The sequence below is a fragment of the Saccopteryx bilineata genome, chromosome X (genome assembly GCF_036850765.1).
Source record: "Saccopteryx bilineata isolate mSacBil1 chromosome X, mSacBil1_pri_phased_curated, whole genome shotgun sequence".
Taxonomy (NCBI): domain Eukaryota; kingdom Metazoa; phylum Chordata; class Mammalia; order Chiroptera; family Emballonuridae; genus Saccopteryx; species Saccopteryx bilineata.
The window spans coordinates 86,042,936-86,064,786 of NC_089502.1; the positions used below are offsets into that span (position 1 = coordinate 86,042,936).

The 21,851-nt window shown below is 36.1% G+C and overlaps 1 protein-coding gene across 16 annotated transcripts in view; it reads left to right on the forward strand.

Moving 5' to 3' along the window:
- The window catches only part of FMR1 (fragile X messenger ribonucleoprotein 1), a 61,007-nt gene that overhangs the window by 32,188 nt on the left and 6,968 nt on the right, over nucleotides 1-21,851 (forward strand). For 3 of the 16 annotated variants that reach the window (XM_066248813.1, XM_066248802.1, XM_066248806.1), the window contains exons 10-16: nucleotides 9,758-9,867; nucleotides 10,930-11,064; nucleotides 11,558-11,620; nucleotides 13,949-14,035; nucleotides 16,881-17,076; nucleotides 18,598-18,780; nucleotides 19,248-19,330. In XM_066248813.1, the coding sequence (XP_066104910.1) occupies nucleotides 9,758-9,867; nucleotides 10,930-11,064; nucleotides 11,558-11,620; nucleotides 13,949-14,035; nucleotides 16,881-17,076; nucleotides 18,598-18,780; nucleotides 19,248-19,330 (857 nt within the window). Of the gene's footprint in view, nucleotides 1-9,757; nucleotides 9,868-10,929; nucleotides 11,065-11,557; nucleotides 11,621-13,948; nucleotides 14,036-16,880; nucleotides 17,077-18,597; nucleotides 18,781-19,247; nucleotides 19,331-21,606; nucleotide 21,851 lie in introns of those variants that run through there. The other 13 variants (XM_066248817.1, XM_066248803.1, XM_066248808.1 and 10 more) reach the window with 8 other exon arrangements.

Below are 21,851 nucleotides of genomic sequence, written 5' to 3' on the forward strand. Positions count from 1 at the left end.
CTGATCTTAAGGGGATTGCTTTTAATTTTTGCCCATTGAGTATGTTGTTGGCTGTGGGTTTCTCATAGATGGCTTTTATCATGTTGAGGTATGTTCCCTGTATTCCCACTTTGCTGAGAGTTTTGATCATGAATGGGTGCTGGATTTTATCAAATGCTTTTTCTGCATCTATTGAAATTATCATATGGTTTTTCTCCTTCTTTTTGTTTATGTGATGAATCACATTGATTGATTTACGAATATTGTACCAGCCATGCCTCCCCAGAATAAATCCCACTTGATCATGGTGTATGATTTTTTCCATATATTGTTGGATCCGGTTTGCTAATATTTTGTTGAGGATTTTAGCATCTATATTCATCAGAGATATTGGCCTATAATTTTCTTTCTTTGTGTTGTCTTTGCCAGGTTTTGGAATCAGAATTATGCTCGCCTCATAAAAGGAGCTTGGAAGTCTTCCTTCCTATTGAATTTTTTGAAATAGTTTGAGAAGGATAGGAGTTAGTTCTTCCTTGAATATTTGGTAGAATTCCGTTGTGAAGCCATGGGGCCCTGGACTTTTCTTTGTTGGGAGTTTTTTGATAACTGTTTCGATCTCCTTTGTTGTAATCGGTCTGTTGAGGTTTTCTGATTCTTCCAGATTGATTTTTGGAAGATTGTATGTTTCAAGGAATTTGCCCATTTCATCTAGGTTGTCTAATTTTTTGGCATACAGTTCTTCATAGTATTTTCTTACAATATTTTGTATTTCTGTTGTGTCCGTTGTTATTTCTCCTCTCTCATTTCTAATTTTGTTTATTTGAGTCCTCTCTCTCTTTTTCTTGATGAGTCTACTTAAAGGTTCATAAATCTTGTTTACCTTTTCAAAGAACCAGCTCCTAGTTTCATTGACCCTCTGTATTGTGTCTTTAGCCTCTATGTCATTTATTTCTGCTCTGATCTTTATTATTTCCTTCCTTCTACTACATTTGGGCTTTACTTGCTGTTCTTTTTCTAATTCTTTTAGATGCAAGGTTAAGTTGTTTATTTGAGCTTTTTCTAGCTCCAAAAAAGTGTGCCCGTAGTGCTATGAACTTCCCTCTCAGCACTGCTTTCGCTGTGTCCCATAAATTTTGAGTTGTTGTATACTCATTGTCATTCGTTTCTGAGAATTTTTTTTATTTCTTCTTTGATCTCATTCTTAATCCATTCATTATTTAACACCCTGTTATTTAGTTTCCATGTGTTTGAGAATTTTTGAGCTTTTCTGTTGTGATTCATTTCTAGTTTCATGCTGTTGTGATCAGAGAAAGTGCTTGATATGATTTCAGTCTTCTTAAATTTGTTGAGAGCACTTTTGTGCCCTAACATGTGGTGTATCCTAGAGAATGTACCATGAGCACTTGAAAAGAATGTATATTCTGCTGCTTTAGGGTGGAAGGTTCTGAAGATATCTATTAAATCGAGTTGATCTAGTGTTTCCAATAAGTTTACTGTTTCTTTGTTAATTTTCTTTCTTGAGGATCTATCTAGTGATGTTCGTGGGGTATTGAAATCCCCTACTATTATAGTATTGCTGTTAATCTTGCCCTTTAAATCCATCAAAGTCTGCTTTATATATTTGGGTGCTCCTATATTAGGTGCATAGATATTTATAATAGTTATATCTTCCTGTTGAATTACTCCCTTTATCATTATGTAGTGGCCTTCTTTATCTCTTACTATATCCTTTGTTTTAAAGTCCAATTTGTCTGATATAAGTATTGCTATCCCAGCTTTTTTTTCATTTCCGTTTGCATGAAATGTTTTTTTCCATCCTTTTACCTTCAATCTATGTGTGTCTTTTGTTCTAAGGTGTTTCTCTTGTAAACAACATATGTATGGTTCCTGTTTTCTTATCCACGCAGCTACCCTATGTCTTTTGGTTGGATCATTTAATCCATTTACATTTAAGGTTATTATTGATATGTAGTTGTTTATTGCCATTTTCTTCTTTAAAGATGTATTCCTTTTTTGCTATATTCTTTTCCCACTTTGATCTGTTTACAACAGGCCCCTTAACATTTCCTGCAGCATTGGTTTGGTTGTAATGAATTCCTTGAGTTGTTTTTTGTCTGGGAAGCTTTTTATTTCTCCTTCAATTTTAAACGATAGCCTTGCTGGATAAAGTAGTCTTGGTTGTAGGTTCTTGTTCTGCATTACTTTGAATATTTCTTGCCATTCCCTTCTGGCCTCAAGTGTTTCTGTTGAGAAGTCGGATGTCATCCTTATGGGGGCTCCTTTGTAGGTGATAACTTTTTTTATCTTGCAGCTTTTAATATTTTCTCTTTATCGCTTAGCTTTGGTATTTTAATTATGATGTGTCTTGGTGTAGGTTTCTTTGGGGTTCTCTTTAATGGAGTTCTCTGTGCTTCTTGTACTTGTGAGAGTTTCTCTTGCATAAATTTAGGGAAGTTTTCAGCTATGATATGATTGAACAACATCTCTATCCCTTGTTCTTTCTCCTCTTCTTCAGGAACCCCTATGATGCGGATGTTATTTCTCTTCATGTTGTCACAGAGCTCTCTAAGAGTTTCCTCTGACTTTTTGAGTCTCTTTTCTCTTTTCTTCTCTGCTTTCATGCCTTCATTCCAGTTGTCCTCTAACTCACTGATTCGATCCTCTGCTCTATCTATCCTGTTTTTAATTCCTTCCATTGTGGTCTTTATTTCTGATATTGTTTTTGTCATCTCTGATTGATTCATTTTTATACTTGCTATTTCTTTATTTAGGTGTTCATAGTGACCATCCATTGTTGTTCTAAGATCCCTAAGCATGCTTACAATCATTATTTTGAACTCCGCATCTGGAAGTTTGATTATTTACATATCACTAAGTTCATCTCCTGAAGGTGTCACATGTGGTTTCATTTGGATTGCACTTTTTTGTCTTCTCATTGTGTTTGGGTGTTTTATTTGTAGAGTTGGTTGAGTCTAGGCTTGGTGTTGTCTGCCTCCAATTTTCAATTGTGTTATTTCTAGGTCTTCTTGGGTTGGTATCAGCTGTTATCTGTAATCCACTTTCGGATTTGGGCAGCTTTGAAGTCTTGATTTGTTTGTTTTCTTAACAGGTGATAGTCTTGTTTACTGATCTCAGCAGGGGGCTTCCTTGAAACTGTATCCAGGAATGCGATGGGTTTAACCTGAGACTCTGAAGGCCTCTTTAGCCAGCTAATCGCACTGGGGGCAGGGTGTTTTCTCAGCTTCAGTAGGGGGAGGTGTATCTCAGATCTCCATGGAGACCTGAGTTACTGTCCCTCCTCCCCACTTCTTGTTTTCAGCTGTGTCTTGTTGCGCTGATTGGAGTTGGATAGATGTCTGGAGATCTCTGATCCGGAAGCACTTCAGCTCTGTTTGTGAAAGGTTCAGTCCCTCCCCCAGCTATGGCCGCCTCCAGCACAGATGAGTCAGCTTTTTTAGTTCGTTTCCTGCATTCCTTAGCCTGTCTGCATTCCACAGTCTGTCCCTGTCCCTGTCCTTTCCACTTGGGAGATAAGCTGGTCTTTTCAACACACCTCGCTCCCTGGTCGCCAGGTAAGTGGCTGTGAGCAGTGGTTTCTGCTCTTTTCCCTATGTGAGATCCCCTCTGGGCTCTCAGCCTCACCCCCCCCTCTGTTTCTGTAAGCAGAGTAGATTCAGGCGCTCCCTACCAGGATTATTGTGGCTTCTTCTTTGCTCCTTGGTTTTTGAGGGCTGTTCTTGCAGTTCAGAGTTGGTTTTTCATGCTGATTTTTCCTAAATTGATTTGTATTCCAGTTTGGTGGTGAGAGCTGGGCATCTATGCGTCCGCCTACTCCGCTGCCATGTTGGACCAGTCTCTGAAGATATCTTTAGTAGAATGAATCAAGCTGCTGATTTAAAAACACTATATATGTTTTAAATTTATAAATACAATTGGGACATACTGCCTATACATCTTTTAAATTTTATATTATGACTAATTATAAAACTAATTCATGCCCTTTTGAAAGTTTAAACAATGAGAAAATAAGGACTTCCCATTCATTTCATTCCGTTTCTATACTACTTATCCTGTTTTTTTCTTTTGTTAGAATAGAATTATAATCTATCTTCCTCTGCCATTTAAAAAGAACACTTGAAGTAATATTTTGTCCAAAGAAAGTTAGTTCGATTGAAATTAAAGTATAAATACTAGTTAAATAATGCAGAATTAATCACTTAACTGTATGCTACAAACAACTAAAGAACCTGACTATTGAGATAACTTACACAGCAGTTTGTACACCACCTGATAATTACCTCAAATTAAATGATGTTATATTTATTTTTCTTATTTACAATTTATTAAGCAAAATTTACCAAATGTAAACTTAAATGTGTCAGATTCATTAAAGTTATTTTGGAGATGGCATGATGATCAGGAAAAGTTCTTGGGTATTGTAGTTGGATCTAGATTTCAGTTTTAGTTCACTTTTTTGGTAACTATTTGACATTTAGCAACTGACTTAGCCCTCCTGAGTCTTTCTTTTCTCACCTCTAAAACAAATGTGAAAATAGTGTCCACCTCACAAGGTGATTGTGATGACTAAATAGGAGTATATAGCTGGCTAGATATAGGTATTATCTAAGCTGTGGAAGCTGTGAACATAATAGGGAACTCTAAATGTTAATTTTCTTTCCTTCCCCATATTCAGAACAAGTTCATCCAGTTCAGTAGAGCAGAAATGTACTAACTGGGATTTTGAAATAACTGTGTAATGAAGAATTGGATTATTTACTATTTAAAGTAAAAGCTACCTCCAGTTTTAACTGGTGAGAAGAGAGTTTCAGAAGTGATGTTTCACAGGAAAACTTACTGAAGTACAATCAGCTTGATTTTTGTTTTGCTTCTAGTTAGTAAAATAAAACAGTTCTGTTTTAAGAGTGTTTACTTCAACACTGGGAACGTTGGTAGTTTTCAGAAAGGATTTTTGTGTAATAAGATTTGTCAAGGCAGATCTTGAGTGGGAGGTATCCAAAGGTAGATCTTTAGCCATGAGTTTTCTTTGAGTCTTACAATATCATTTATGATCTCTTTATTTTTTATAAACTCTTAGTATGTACAGTAATTTATCTTTTCTAAATATTTGCTTGTCCTTCACTCACTTTGATAGTGAATTTCTTTAATTTTTCCATCAGCTTTAGTTAACATACAATATTTAGGATAGTTAAGATATTAATAGAAATGTACAAAAATCTCAATTTTCTTATTGCTAACTCATAGATCTTTATTAAAATCATCATTAATTTATGAAATGTGCATGATAGTTTAAAAACAAACTGTGGGAAAACTCCATATAACTTCTTCCATTCCTTTTCATTAGAAGAGAAGAAGAGCAGAAATGATTGACAAAAGCACATAGGTCAGGAGTTCTGGCTTAGTGGTGTCAGTTCTGTTTCCTGACCACTGGCCAAAGTTATAGGGCTGAGTGAGTCTACCACCTGCCGCATGAGTACTAAGGCAGTGCTGATTAGAACTACAAGATCCTGTTTATGAACGCTTTCCCTGGAGTCTTACGTAAGATTGTCTCAAAACAAATTTGACTTGCAAACTTTTCCTCCTTCCCTTCCTTAGATTAGGTCAGGGGTCCCCAAACTTTTTACACAGGGGGCCAGTTCACTGTCCCTCAGACCGTTGGAGGGCCGGACTATAAAAAAAAACTATGAACAAATCCCTATGCACACTGCACATATCTTATTTTAAAGTAAAAAAACAAAACGGGAACAAATACAATATTTAAAATAAAGAACAAGTAAATTTAAATCAACAAACTGACCAATATTTCAAAGGGAACTATGCTCCTCTCACTGACCACCAATGAAAGAGGTGCCCTTCCAGAAGTGTGGCGGGGGCCGGATAAATGGCCTCAAGGGGCCGCATGTGGCCCGCGGGCCATAGTTTGAGGACCCCTGGATTAGATGGTAGTGCAAGCACATGGCCAGTGCACAGGGTTTTAGGTACTTTGAGAGAGCCCCTGGAATTAAATGAAATTTACATATATATTTCTAGAATCAGTGGTTCTTACCTCTGTAATGTATTGCTTTACACTAATGCATAATGATGGTTATGAAAGCAGTCACTTCCCAGTTTAATTATATGACTGAATTTTATTTTATTTATATATTTATTTTTATTTAGGCAGTTAATTTTAATGGGGTGACATTGATTACTTAGGGTACATAGATTCAGAGAAAACATCACCAGGTCATTTTGACATTTGATTATGTTGTATATGCATCACCCAAAGTAAAATTGTCTTCCATCACCTTCTATTTGGTCAGGGGTCCCGAAACTATGGCACGTGGGCCGCATGCGGCCCCCTGAGGCCATTTATCCAGCCTCCGCCACACTTCCGGAAGGGGCACCTCTTTATTGGTGGTCAGTGAGAGGAGCATAGTTCCTATTGAAATACTGGTCAGTTTGTTGATTTAAATTTACTTGTTCTTTATTTTAAATATTGTATTTGTTCCCATTTTGTTTTTTTACTTTTAAATAAGATATGTGCAGTATGCATAGGGATTTGTTCATAGTTTTTTTTTTTTATAGTCCGGCCCTCCAATGGTCTGAGGGACAGTGAACTGGCCCCCTGTGTAAAAAGTTTGGGGACCCCTGTATTTGGTTTTCTTTGTGCCCCTCCCCTCCTCCCACCTCCTCCCTCTCTTCCCTTCCCCTCCTCTTGGTAACCACCACACTCTTGTCCATGTCCATGAGTCTCATTTTTGTGTCCCACCTATGTATGGAATCATAAGTTCTTAGTTGTTTCTGATTTACTTATTTCACTCCGTATAATGTTATCAAGGTCCATCCATGTTGTTGTAAATGATCCGATGTCATCATTTCTTATGGCTGAGTAGTATTCCATAGTGTATATGTGCCACATCTTTATCCAATCTTCTATTGAAGAGCTTTTTGATTGTTTCCACATCTTGGCCACTGTGAACAATACTGCAATGAACATGGGGCTGCACGTGTCTTTAGGTAACATTGTTTTTGAGTTTGGGGGGTATATCAAAACAGATTGCTGGGTCATATGATAGTTCTATTGTTAATTTTTTGAGGAACCACCATACTTTCTTCCACAATGATTGTACTACTTTACATTCTCATCAACTGTGAATGAGGGTTCCTTTATCTCCACAGCCTCTCCAACACTTGTTATTACCAGTCTTGTTGATAATAACTAATCTAACAGGTGTGAGGTGGTATCTCATTGTAGTTTTGATTTGCATTTCTCTAATAGCTAATGAAGATGAGCATCTTTTCATATATCTGTTGGCCATTTGTATTTCTTCCTGGTAGAAGTGTCTGTTCATGTCCTCTTCCCATTTTTTTATTGGATTGTTGCTTGTTGTTGAGTTTTATGAGTTCTTTGTATATTTTGGATATTAGGCCCTTGTCTGTGCTGTTGTTTGAAAATATCTCCCATTTAATTGGCTCTCTGTTTTTTTGTCAGTTTCTCTTGCTGTGCAAAAGCTTCTTGGTCTGATGTCCCATTCATTTATCTTTGCCTTCCCTTCCCTTGCCTTGCCTTTGGAGTCAAATTAATAAAGTGCTCTTTAGGGCCAAGGTCCATGAGTTTAGTACCTATGTTTTCTTCTATGTAATTTATTGTTTCAGGACTTATATTTAGGTCCTTGACCCATTTTGAATTAATTTTAGTACAGGGGGACAAACTGTAGTCAACTTTCATTCTTTTGCATGTGGCTTTCTAGTTTTCCCAGTACCATTTATTGAAGAGGCTTTCTTTTCTCCACTGTGTGTTGGCCCCTTTATCAAAGATTATTTGACTATATATATGTGGTTTTATTTCTGGGCTCTCTATTCTATTCCAATGGTCTGAGTGTGTATTTTTCTGCCAATACCATGCTGTTTTGATTATCATGGCTCTATTATATAATTTGAAGTCAGGTATTGTAATGCCCTCACCTTTGTTCTTTTTTCTTAGGATTACTTTGGCTATTTGGGGTTTTTATAGTTCCATATAAACCTGATGATTTTTTGTTCCATTTTTTAAAAAAGTGACATTGGAATTTAGATGGGAATTGCATTAAATTTGCATATCACTTTGGGTAATATGGCCATTTTGAATGTATTTATTCTTCCTACCCAAGAACAAGGAATATTTTTCCATTTCATTGTATCTTTTTCGATTTCCCTTAACAATGCTTTGTAGTTTACATTATGTAGGTATGACTGAATTTTATAAATTGAGGGAAATAATTGAGTGAGTGCCTGAAGTCTTTGGTGTTTTAACAGAAGTTGAATAATACTTAAACAGGTTTTGAGCTTTTTCATTGTGGTTCTGAATGATTTTAAAGTGTGATTTTTAAGTTTTTTACTCTGTGACTTATTCTTTCGCTTTTTAGTATACTGATATAATTTGTGAATAATGCATAGGAGTAATATTCTGTTAGCACATTGGCCTGAAGAACGGGCACCATTTTTCGATGTAATTATAGCTGCTTAAGCCAATATAAAACTTAGAGGATCTTTTATAAATGTGTCACATAAAATTTTAAAAATAGCCCTCACTGGATTGCTCAGTTGGTTAGAGCATTTTCCCAAAGCACAGAGGTTACAGGTTCAATACAGGAATATACTGATGTTTCTCTCCCCCTCCCCCTATTCCATTCTTCTCTTGCTAAAATCAATAAATAAATTTTAAAATTTCTAAAAATAGTCATATGCTGCATATGACATTTCAGTCAACGACAGACTGCATATACTGCAGTAGTCCCATAAGAATATAATGGAGCTGGAAATATTTTTCACCTAGTGATGTCTTAGGCTTTGTAACATCATAGTGCAGTGCATTACTCACGTTTGTGGTGAACTGATGTAAACAAACCTGTGTTGGCAGTCATGTGAAAGTATAGCGCATAAAAAGATGGAGAGCACACAGTACATCGTAATGATAATAAATGCCCATGTTACTGGTTTATGTATTTACTGTGCTGTATTTATCGTTATTTTAAGATGTAGTCTTTCTACTTACCAAAAAAAAAGTTTGCTGTAAAACAGTATGCTGTGTTATACCAGCAGTAGCCTCAATATTTCATAATTTTCAACTCTGTTGATTGCATCATTTTCTCTTATGCTTAATTTAATCTCTTACTGCTTTGTACAATAATGTGCTGTACAGGCTTGTAGCCTAGGAGCAATACCATATAGCCTATTCATGCAGTAGGCTATATCATCTAGGTTTGTGTAAGTGTACTCTGATGTTTGCACAGTGACAAAATTGCCCAGCTAAGCATTTCTCAGAACATATCCCCATTGTTAAGCAGTGCATGACTATATTTACCATAGGCAAAGAAGCAGATTCAAATCAGGTACAGATGCAATTGAAATTATCAAATGATTATAAAAGTATATTTTCTGTTATCTATCCTTTTTGTTAATTTTAATATAATTTTGAAGGAAGCGTGATACCACTGTACTTGCAAATGTAAAGTGTACCTTTTTGTGCAAAATAAGAGCCTGTCTTTGAACTGACTTTAAAATTCAAAATTATCCTATCAGCTCGTATTAATCAACTCTAATACCTAACCAAAAGAGTTTAAACAATCATGACTTAGCAAAATAGAAAACCAGTTTAACTCTGTCTTTTCATTTGAAGAATCTGTTTTGCTGTCACAGTTTTATACAAAATAATGAGATGGTTTATAGTTGGGTATGCTTACTGGTTTAAGGTATGTATTCTTAAAACCAAACATGAATTATCCATTTCTTAACTTAGGCAAAGTAATAGGAAAAAATGGAAAACTGATTCAAGAAATTGTGGACAAGTCAGGAGTTGTGAGGGTGAGAATTGAAGCCGAAAATGAGAAAAATGTTCCACAAGAAGAGGTATGTTCTATCTAGTGCATATGTTTCTGGTTTATCTAAGAAAAGTATGTTTTTTAATTTGATATTAATTTAGAGGTTTCTGATACACACATAATATAGATATAAAAGTTGTAATTATCGCCTGACCATGCAGTGGCACAGTGGATAGAGCGTCGGACTGGGACACAGAAGACCCAGGTTTGAAACCCCAAGGTCTCCTGCTTGAGCACTGGCTCATCTGGCTTGAGCACCGGCTCACCAGCTTGAGCGTGGGGTCACTAGCTTGAGCGTGAGATCATAGACATGACCCTATCATCACTGGCTTGAACCCAAAGGTCGCTGGCTTGAAGCCCAAGGTCGCTGGCTTGAGCCCAAGGTCACTGGCTTGAGCAAGGGGTCCCTCACTGCTGTAGCCCTCCGGTCAAGGCACAGATGAGAAAGCAATCAGTGAACAACTAAGGAGCCACAATGAAGAATTGATACTTCTCGTCTCCCTTCCTGTCTGTCCCTATCTGTCCCTCTCTAGGACTGTCTCTCTGTCTCTGTCAAAAAAAAAAGTTCTGATTATCAGGCTTGCGAGTTAATGATACGTTTGTAGATATGGCCTCTGTCATTCTCTAATGCTGTGACTTTGGATTAGTCATTTTAACCCCTTTAAGTCTTATTTCTTTATCTTTAAAATGAGTTGTCATAATTTAAAAGAAAAGTATAAAGCACTTTTCAAATATCACTTAATGTTACTGAGACAAAATTGGAACACTGCTTAGGTTTTCTGGCTTTTACTCTTTGGCTTTTATAGTTTGTGTGTATATATAAGTATTTGTGTGGGTGGGGAGTGAGGGCATGCTCTTGTATACAGTGATACCGTATTTAAAATAAAATCCACCAAAATTGCCCTAATTTTCACATATTTTTTAGCCTTTTGTGCAAGATTTTTTTGATTGTTGCATTCTATTTTGTTTACCAAAATTGTTGATAATAGTTTATATTCTTAAAATATGATCATTGATAGAATAATGGAACTAAATAAAGTCTTAAAAATTGGTTCTTTTTTCTCTTATGTGTTTTATGTGTTTTACCAAGGAAATTATGCCACCAAATTCCCTACCTTCCAGTAGCTCAAGGGTTGGACCTACTCCCTCAGAAGAAAAAAAACACATAGATATAAAGGAAAACAGCACTCATTTTTCTCAACCTAACAGTACAAAAGTCCAGAGGGTAAGAAATATTTGTCATTTCGAATTACACTAAAAATAATTTCTTTGACCCAGATGTTACAGTTGGTGATTTTGGGTATTTTCTGTGGTTAGGCTTATAGGCTGCCCATGTTGTATTCTTTTTTATATCTATTTGCTAGCTTATGAGATATTACAAATCAAAGTGATACCTACTTTTCAAATTACACTGACACATCTTATGTTGTAAACATAAAATCTGGGGTTGCATTTAATGGTCATGTTTTTCTTTTGAGGGTGGACTTTAATTTTTTATGCTGTATCTCTCCACATTGTAGTAGTTCAAAATGTACCATCTGTTAGATGCATTAGTTAGTACTTATAATCATATTTTAGAAACTGGTTTTCAATATTCAAACTAACCTAACTGTTTAGAAATGACTTTAGAAACCCTACAGTGAAAGTCCTGCGTTCAGGCTTCTGTGTATCATTTGTTATAGTTAATGACATCACTTGCATTCCTTATACCGCTTTAGGTGTTAGTGGTTTCATCAATTGTAGCAGGGGAATCCCAGAAACCTGAACTCAAGGCTTGGCAGGTAGGAAAACATTCCTTGAAAAATACATTTTAATTTTATATTTTAATGTTTATCCCTCTTGTTAAGAGAGACTACAAATGATCAACAGGGTTGGAGGCTGGTGGAGGAGTGTTTGTGGGTATGTGGATTTATTGCCCTTGGGAGAAAGCTCAGATCTCTTCCTGTTGCTTATAAGGCCTTTCTTTCATGGTCACTGTCCAGTATCATCTGTTATAACTCCTCCCCTTTGCACTCTAGAGAGCTTGAGCCATACTGAAGTACTTAGAGGTCTCTGAACAGTTATATCATCTGTTGCTTCTTAACGAATGCCTACATTTTCTCTGCCTAGAGCACTTTTCTTCCTACCATCTTGCTTTTTGACTTTACTCCTTATGCAGCTTTCCGTGTGTACTTGCCACAGCTTCCCTGTCCCTCACTGACTGAAAGGCCTTTCTTCCTTCCATGCCCCAGTGAATGCACTGACCCTATTGTAGCATTTAGTACATAGACGTTCACTTGTCCAACTCCTAAACCACATTGTGCATTCATTGAGCACAGGGACCCTTACATGGCTCGTGAGAATTGTTTATGGAAAAAAAGTGTTTTCACCCACAAGAGATTAAAAAAAATACCTTTTTATAAAGGGAACTATAACCTCAAGTGGATCAGGAATATCCAATCCAACTCAGTTCTCATCCCAGAATAGGGAGTCACTTTTCCTTGGTGTGAGTATGGAAGGCCACCATTCTACTGTCACTTTTATTTTCCATTTTAATTTACTATTCTGATCCACTAGCAATATACTTAAATTACAGTTTGGACATGTTGAAAAATAATTTTTTTAATTATTTGTCCCGAAGTCGATTAAACTAAATTTGTGACAGCGTTTCTAGCTTATTTTGGTTGTATGTGATCAGAGAGAAGGGCATAGCATTTCATCATGTAACATTTTGGAAAATAGTGTGGTTAACTGCTTTGTAACAGTCAGTTGGGGAAAAAACTCAGCAGTCAAAAATGTTTTTGGAAAGATCTGATCCATAGGCCTGATAATTTCCATAGTTTATATATTATTTGATGCAAAAAAATATCCATTATGAAGCCTATGGGTTTTCAGTCACACCTGATTCTTCAGGTGCTCATTGCTGCTACGAAGCAGTGCCTTTTCTACCAGATAAAGGTCAGTCTGCAAGTTGTATTTCCTAATTGTTCAGTTTTGTTCCCCATCAACAGCCTTGTTCATGTGGAAGGAAAAAGAAAAAAACCTGTTCCAGCCCCACATCCGTTTAAGATGCTGTGTACTGAATGCAAGCAAGCAAAAGCAGCCCAGCAGTAGCTACATCTAACAAATGAATGCTCTTTTTAAAAGAGTGATACTTGCTAAAGAGACAGCTTCTTGGCTTCTAACACCTAGAAACTTCTTCTAGAAAATTACAATATTATATCCACATCAGAGCCATTGTATGCTTTTTTTTAGTCACTTGTGAATATCAGTAACCATGTGTATTTATTTCTTCATAAAAATGTTAAATTGTTCTCAACTTTGAATGTCATAACTGCCAGCTGTTAGTTTACACAACTGGCCTAGGCTTCCCTATAACTTGTAACAAGAAATAGTGGTTTTCTTCTCATTTTTACTGATGGGCTGGAAATATAAATTTTTGGTATACTACTTTTTAAAACCTGTCCTTATAGTAACATAGTAGCATAAAAGAAGATGAAACTTTACTTGTGATTCAGCCTTTTATAATTTTCAGAACACATTATTGTGTTCCAAGTGAATGCGTTGACCCTATCGTAGCATGTATTGAAATGTTAAATCTTAAACCCATGGATAGATATGCCAGGTTTTTTTCCCCCTCACGTAATAATTAGTGCATTGTAATGTATCCTAATTCTGTTTGTGTTTTGTTTGTACTCTGTTGACTTGGTTAGCAAAATTGATTTACCTTTTATTTTTGTACCCTAGTATCTAATTTTTGAATTATTTTAAAAGAATTTGATTTCGATAAAAATTCTAGAGAAATTATTCATTTTGTTCATGCATCTCATGTTAAAGCCTGTTTAATTCTGAATTACATAATTTGTGACTTAGCCAACATTTAATTGTAGTGTTTATAACATAATAACCTGGTGTATTTAAGGGGTTGCTATATTGATTTGTCCTTATTCACAGTATATTCACAGTGTAAAATATATCAGCTACTTTATTTTCATGTACTGACTTATATTTTCAACAAACATTTGTGTACCTACTGTTTGTTAAATCCCTGTGCTAGGAATTTAGTCATTATTTGCATTTTTTTTCAGATCCATTATTTTATAGGATAATTGTTGACATTTCTTTTCCAGGGTATGGTACCATTTGTTTTTGTGGGAACAAAGGACAGCATCGCTAATGCCACTGTTCTTTTGGATTATCACCTGAACTATTTAAAGGTGAGAATAGGAAGAATTTTAATTTCTACTTCTTTCTGCACAAAAATATATAAACTCCATAGTAAACCTTTCATCAGTTAAAATTCTGTACTTGACGATTAATGACCTGTAAAGAGGAGTAGAGAAAATACTCACTTTGTTAGCTTATTCCTTCTGGAAACACAAGTCCGTTTTCATCATCATAAATTTAAGGTCCAGTATCCCAGTTCTAAATAAATTCCCTATTTCTCATTATTCTTCCGTTAAACCCTTATATTCAATTTAGGTAAATACTGTACATAACTTTTTCATTCATAACTTGATCCCTTCTAGCCTTTGTGAGTTTTCCACTTGCCTTTTTTGTCTCTTTTATGTCATTTATTAAGGAAATTCTAGTGTTTCATGAAGTCTTCTTTTTAAATGTTTACCCTTCATATTTTTCTCTATTCTCTGTTATACAAAATAGAAACAATTTGTGTCTTCTTATAAATGCTTATTTTAGATAGTGTTTATAACTTTCATGCCTCCTCTAGATTGCAAACTGGAAAGCAGAAACCAGGGGGCCACAAGGTATAAATAGGAAGAGCATTGCAGTTTGCTTCTAGATTCTCTTCTGCAATTAACTAGCTGTGTGACTTGAGGCAAGTCACTTCCCTAGACTAGATGCTTTTGAAAATTTCTTTGGCCAAAATGTTCTATAAGTCAGTGAAATAGAGTCTTATCCATGTCACTTTTATAATTTCTTCTTCCTATCCATATATATCAAAAATATAATGTAACTGGTACTAAATATAGTATTTTAAAAGTAGTCCAACTCTTAAAAAAAATTTTAAAAAGGTAGTCCAACTCTTATTTTATTAAAAATGCTATCTTAAGAATTTGTTGCTGATTTCTTAAAGAAAATTAAACAATTTCTACTTGTATGCAAATAAGGAAGAAAATTGCAATAGTTAGGTGTTTCATTCTTATGGTGGTTATTAATAATTGAAAGTGGGAACATTTTTTTTTTGTTTGGTTTTTTTTAGAGACAGAGAGTGAGTCAGAGAGAGGGACAGACAGGGACAGACTAGACAGGAATGGAGAGAGATGAGAAGCATCAATCATTAGTTTTTCATTGCATGTTGCAACACCTTAGTTGTTCATTGATTGCCCTCTTATATGTGCCTTGACTGCGGGCCTTCAGCAGACTGAGTAACCCCTTGCTGGAGCCAGCGACCTTGGGTACAAGCTGATGGGCTTTTGCTCAAACCAGATGAGCCCGCGCTCAAGCTGGCGACCTCGGGGTCTCAAACCTGGGTCTTCCACATCCCAGTCCAATGCTCTATCCACTGCACCACCGCCTGGTCAGGCAAAAGTGGGAATGTTTTATCCAGCAAAGCTTGCATGGATAGACTACCCAATTGATTTCTGTATTTGTTTTTTTTCAAAGTGTGTTTATGTATAATCTGTTGTGTGTTTTTTTTTTTCATATTCTTAGCTTAAGTTAATTGTGAAGACCTGGAGAGTTAGCATTGCTTTGCATCAATCCCTTGTTCTTTTGACTAATCTTCTTTTTTAGATCTTTTTTTTTATTTATTCTTCACAATTGGATATCTTTTTTGGTTATCAGCAGCTGTCTTGTTGCCATTCTTTCTATCATGAGATCTTCACTTGATTGGGCCTGGCATCTTTCACCAAAAGGTGACTGCTTTGCCTCATTGAGATAACCTGGACTACCATTCCATTTTGCAAAAATATACCCATTTTTTGAGCTGTAACTAACTATACTTTTGGAGTAATACACTCACTCCGCTGCAGTCTCTGCTTTCATCAAGTTCTTTGTAAAACAAATTCTAGTTTAGAGCTCAAGATCAAACTCACCCAAATCCTTACCTGCCCTTGCTTTTCCATAAACTGCCATAACCAAGATTTTAGGAGCTTAGCTTTTCAGGGGCTTCTCCAGTGACTGTTTGTGTAGACAGTCTTTCTGATAGCCTCTGCATGAATGAGACACCCAGTACTACTGTGGTTATGGATCAAACTCCCTATAGCCCATAAATGAGATGTTCATGGGAAGAATGGAAGGACAGGGGTTATAATTGAGACTTGATATGGATTTGACAGAACCTAACATACTGGAAGCACTGTAGATAAGGATCTGTTTGTGGACCCCAGATGTATATGTTGATCAACTAAATTTATACAGCTCATGATACTTGTTCTAGTAGTTATAATATTTAAGAAGTTTGCAAGGCATGATGTAAAACCTAATTTTTTTGGTCAGCTATTAAATAGTTTTCTCCCCTAGATAAGGAATGTGAACATTTTTAGTTCATTGAAAATAATTCTTCCTTAATTGTATGATCACAGCCAAAGACCTACGTATAGTATATATTCTTTGAAAACAGAAGATGACCCAAATCAGTGCTTTATAAATTGAGATATTAATTGGCAAATCTATTTCAGTTCAGATTATTTACAATGTGTGATTTTTAGGGTTAGCTGCTTAAACCTTTAATGTCTATTTTCTGTATTCATACATTTTATAGTTGTCTTATTGAATATCTTATCATTAAGAAGTCCCAAAACTTGCATATATGTGCCTTTGCAGATTCCAATGGATAACAGTGCCAAATCAAACAACTTTAAACTCAATTAATGCTGAGTATTTTTGTTATATCTCTAATTCTGGACATCATTAATCTGTTATTTATAGTAATTTTCTTTTTAAGGAGATTAAATTTCCTGATAATGTGTAACAATGTTTGCTATAACTTTAGAACTGAAATTGAAATATTTCCAGTATACTTTTTATCTGATGAAAAGGAGAAAGGTATTAAGTAAAATGTCAAATTATTTTTACTGTTATCTTGTATATTTTAAATAGGAAGTAGACCAGTTGCGTTTGGAGAGATTACAAATTGATGAGCAGTTGCGACAGATTGGAGCTAGTTCTAGACCACCACCAAATCGTACAGATAAGGAAAAAGGCTATGTGACTGATGATGGTCAAGGAATGGGTCGAGGTAGTAGACCTTACAGAAATAGGGGGCACGGCAGACGCGGTCCTGGATATACTTCAGGTACAAACTAAGCATTTTACTCAGTATCTTTTATCTGTTCCTACACTTAATAGCTGCTAATCTTTACTATTCATTAGAACCCCCTTATAACAGTTTCTCACTACATGGTTTCTGATTCAGTGGGTTAAATTGTGTTGCAAGAGACAGAGTAAACAGGGCAGGTATGAATTCTGTCCACGCTCTGCTGGGGATAAATTTGATTAAACCCTTATATGTTGATGACATTCTTAAGGCCTTTCCAGATTTTATTACTATATAGCCAAAACTTTTTACATTTGTGTACTGTGGCTCATTTTTTGTCAGGCATGTGCTGGTCATACTTGCTGAATGGACTGTGTAAATCAGGGATCTGCATCCTGTGGCTCATAAGGCGGTTTTTTATGGCATGGCCAAAGTCAGCCCTAGGTGCAGTCAAGAAGTTGGCGATGTTTCTCTTTCCCTTCCCAGCTCTTCTGTCAGTGCTTCTTTCTTCTCTCCTAGTACCTTTCCTTGAAAGCTCTCCCACCTGCCAGTTCCTGTCTTTTCTTGCTCAACTGTGTATCTACTATGTAACTTTTTGATGATGGGATAAAGTATAATTCATTTCACAAATAGAAATTCTTTAAGTTGGAAAGCCTTCAAGCTCCACAGGAATGAAGTAATAATGCTGAAGTTATAATTGGTCATTAGCTCCAACAGAGGATGAGAGAGGTAGAGTTGATATTCCAGAGTGGGAGAGACATACCTACTCTTAAGGCCAACCTTGAACCTAACCCTTAACCCCTCTTTCAAAAAATCTATCTATCTTATCTATCTTTTTTTTTTCTTACTTTTTTTGGCTGTTAAAGTCCCACCTCACTATAGAGCTTTTTTCTTTCTCTGCAATCCTTAGGTCATTAACCCACCGCCTCAGGCATAATTAGTATATTTTAATAATTATTTTATTGTTAAGTATTATTCCAGTGGGAATGGGAGTGAAGGTCGTGGACCAAACATCAGGCAATCATATCCTCATTCAGCTAGGTCCAATCCCTGCCCCTCCAAGAGACACTTCCCTGAGACAGTTGCCATGGTGGCCTTCTTTGCCACCCTCTCAAAGGTGACCAAAATGTGTAAATTTTCTGCTGTTCCTTAGCCAAACCTTATTAAAAGGAACTCTCTTTTTATAAATGTTGTTTATCAGGGTATTGCATTTGACTATTGTAGACAACTTTTCCTCCAGAGAGCACAGATGGTTAAAGGAGCACAGCTGTTTAATGATGTGGCATACTCAGGTTTGAACTTAGATGGCTAATAAAATACCTTTTAGTTTTTTAAAACAAGAATCAAAAATGTTTACCAAAATTACCTCAAAAATTATAAAATCCTTCATTTTGAATTTAAGATCATTTGTTTTACAAAATGGAAAGTGATAGTAGTCTTTGGTAGGCTTATAAATTGGGAAGAGTATTGGATTACCCCTGAAACGTCTCTGGAAGCTTCTGTTAACCTCTTTTTTTTTTTTAAATCGGACAATGGTATATAACTTTTAACTCTCGATAGGAACTAATTCTGAAGCATCAAATGCTTCTGAAACAGAATCTGACCACAGAGACGAACTCAGTGATTGGTCATTAGCTCCAACAGAGGAAGAGAGAGAGAACTTTCTGCGCAGAGGAGACGGACGACGACGTGGTGGTGGAGGAAGAGGACAGGGAGGAAGAGGACGCGGAAGTGGCTTCAAAGGTACAGAGGTTTTCATTTCTTAAGAAACAAAGATGAATTGTAACCACTGCCTGCAGTTCTATGGTAATGTTGGTGATTTACCACCATATTTCCAAGACCTATTTCTCCTGGTATCAGTTACCATAGGAAAGGCTCTGCCTTTTATTCATATATTAATTAATAGAATGTTAGCATTACTTATGGTTCATGTAGAATATATGAGTAAACACTGATAACTAGTACAGCTTCTTTGGAGATTTTAACCATAATATCTGATCGTTAGCTCATACTAACCTTTGACAGATGATACAGAATGACATTTTGTGATTTTGTAGAATGTTACATTATTAGCCATTAATTAACTGGAATCACTAGGTTGCTGATTATATTTTAGATTTTGTGGTCGATCTAAGTAAATTGAGGATCTGGGAATAAAAAGCTTCAAATAAGTATGTTAGAGTCAGGACCTTTCTAAAATATTCTTATAGGAAATGATGATCACTCCCAAACAGATAATCGTCCACGTAATCCGAGAGAGGCTAAAGGAAGAACAGCAGATGGATCCCTCCAGGTAAACCCATGTGCTTCTTTTTATCTAAATTGTTTGAATTAATGGTAGTTTGAGATTTATGAGTTTATTTTACTTTTATTTTTAACCACATTCAAAGATTGTAAATTTCATAGTTGTGAAATCATTCATTTTAGTGTTAAAGTTGAGGCAGTCTTAGTCTTTAATGCAAGCATACAAAGATTTCTCTAGAGAATATGTAGCCTAAGTATTTGTGAAGACTGTGACAGACACATTATGACTACATTACCAGCCTGACCTGTGGTGGTGCAGTGGATAAAGCGTAGACCTGGAAATGCTGAGGTCGCCGGTTCGAAACCCTGGGCTTGCCTGGTCAAGGCACATATGGGAGTTGATGCTTCCTGCTCCTCCCTACCTTCTCTCACTGTCTCTCTCTCCTCTCTCTCTCCCTCTCTGTCTCTTCTCTAAAAAAAAAAAAAAGAATAAATGACTACATTACCACTTTGGTGGCCCCTCCAATTCCACCAAGAAAAGAACTCTGACTATATGGAGAGAGCAAGAGAACGACCTGAATAAGCCCTGTGGGTCCCTCCTCACCTGAGTAGCAGGAATAAGTGTCCAGTTTAAGTGAAAAGTAATGAATAAAAGGTGTTTATTCCAAGGATAAATAAACATGATAGGCAGGGCTGATGATACTCAGCTAGAACCTGCTGACTCTGTCAGCTTCTTGTTTATAGTCAGTCTCTATTCTGAAACTCCCATATCAATTGGTCATCACCTGTGCTGATAAGTAATTTTAAAATTACCACTGAGCAGGTACAGACATGTTTGTTAAGTATTTATGTGTATTTTTATCTAATCTAATCTTATAGCAGTCCCCTAAGGTAAGTAGTTTTATTATTGTTTTATAGGTGAGTAAACTGAAGTTCAGAAAGGCAAAGTGTTAACTACTGGTGGGTTCTTCAGGGCCAGCATAAAAAAGACCTTAGATCTAGATAAAGAAATGGATGAAATAGTATATATACATGTGCTTTACAAAGATGTAAGGCATTTATTTCTATGTACCAGTTTTGTAATTTACTACTTAAATGATGAAATAAGCTTTCTGATCACATTGGTTAAAAGGGTTCATATTTATCATTAAAACGGCATATCAAAAGAAGGGCTGTGTTTTCTATGTATGCATGAGAGAATAAATCTAAATCAAAGCACTGAACCCTTTACAGAAAAACATTTAAAACACCTAGATCCAGTACTTGAACACACTTTCAAATCACAGTGAATTGAACCATATTGGGATATATGTAGCATTTCTACTTGAAGCAGGTAAATATTTGCCACTATTTTAGGCCCATTGGTGAATATTATCTTCCTTTCTTATAGCATCTAGAATTCTGTTAGCAGTATTTTAAGTGTTTACTGTTGGCATTTAAAATATTGTATAAATCTTATAATTTTTTTAAATGCATCCATCTTTACATTTTGTTTTTTTTAGCAAGAGAGGGAGAGGGACAAACAGGGACAGACAGACAGGAAGAGAAAGAGATGAGAAGCCTCAACTCATTGAAATGGCACTGAAGTTGTTCATTGATTGCTTTCTCATATGTGCCTGGACCTCGGAGCTCTAGCTGAGCCAGTGACCCCTTGCCCAAGTCTGCAACCTTGGGCTCAAGCCAGCGATATTGGGCTTCAAGCCTGTGACCTTGGGCTTCAAGACAGCAACCTTTGGGCTCAAGCCAGTGACCATGGGTTCATGTTCATGATCCCACACTTAAGCTGGTGACCCTGCACTCAAGCTGGTGAGCCCACACTCAAGCCAGATTAGTTCACCCTCAAACCAGCAAACTTGGGGTTTTGAACCTGGGTCCTCAGCATCCCAGGTCAGTGCTCTATCCACTACACACTACTGCTCAGTCAGGCCATCTTTACACTGTTCATGAGATTCCTGTCTCATCAAATTTCCACATGTAATTCTTATTCTTCAGAGTTCAAGCTATGATCATCTGACTTGCTTTACTGAAATACAGCTGCTAGAAACCAATGATCACCTTCTACCTTAGACCTCAGTGTAGAGAACCTTAGTTACACCCATGATGGATATAAAGGAATAAACTGAAGGCTAGTTAATAAGAGATTTAGTTATTATTCTGGTAGAGCCAGAACAAGAAGACATTAATTTTACTCTTTTCTCCTGTGTTTCATAATCTTTGAAGAATAACCCATTCTTTTGAACTCTAGTGTTATAGCCATGTATACTTTGTAATCAGTAATAGTAATTCATTTTAACTATTTGTTTCTCACTGTTTTATTCTGCTTAGAAGAAGACACGGTAGGATTGTGAGTTTTTATCTAACTTTGGATGCAGTGAGATGACCAGTGTGTTCCAGTTAAAGAAGAAGAGTGTTTTAAAATCATAAACTGAATAAAAATCCTACCTGACCTAATTTTTTTGCACTTCTTCTATTGTCACCCCTCCCCCATTTCCCTTTTTAACATGTGGAATTTACACCTCAGGCTTAAATTTCTTGACAGGCCAATTACAGATTATAATAGGATACAGTCT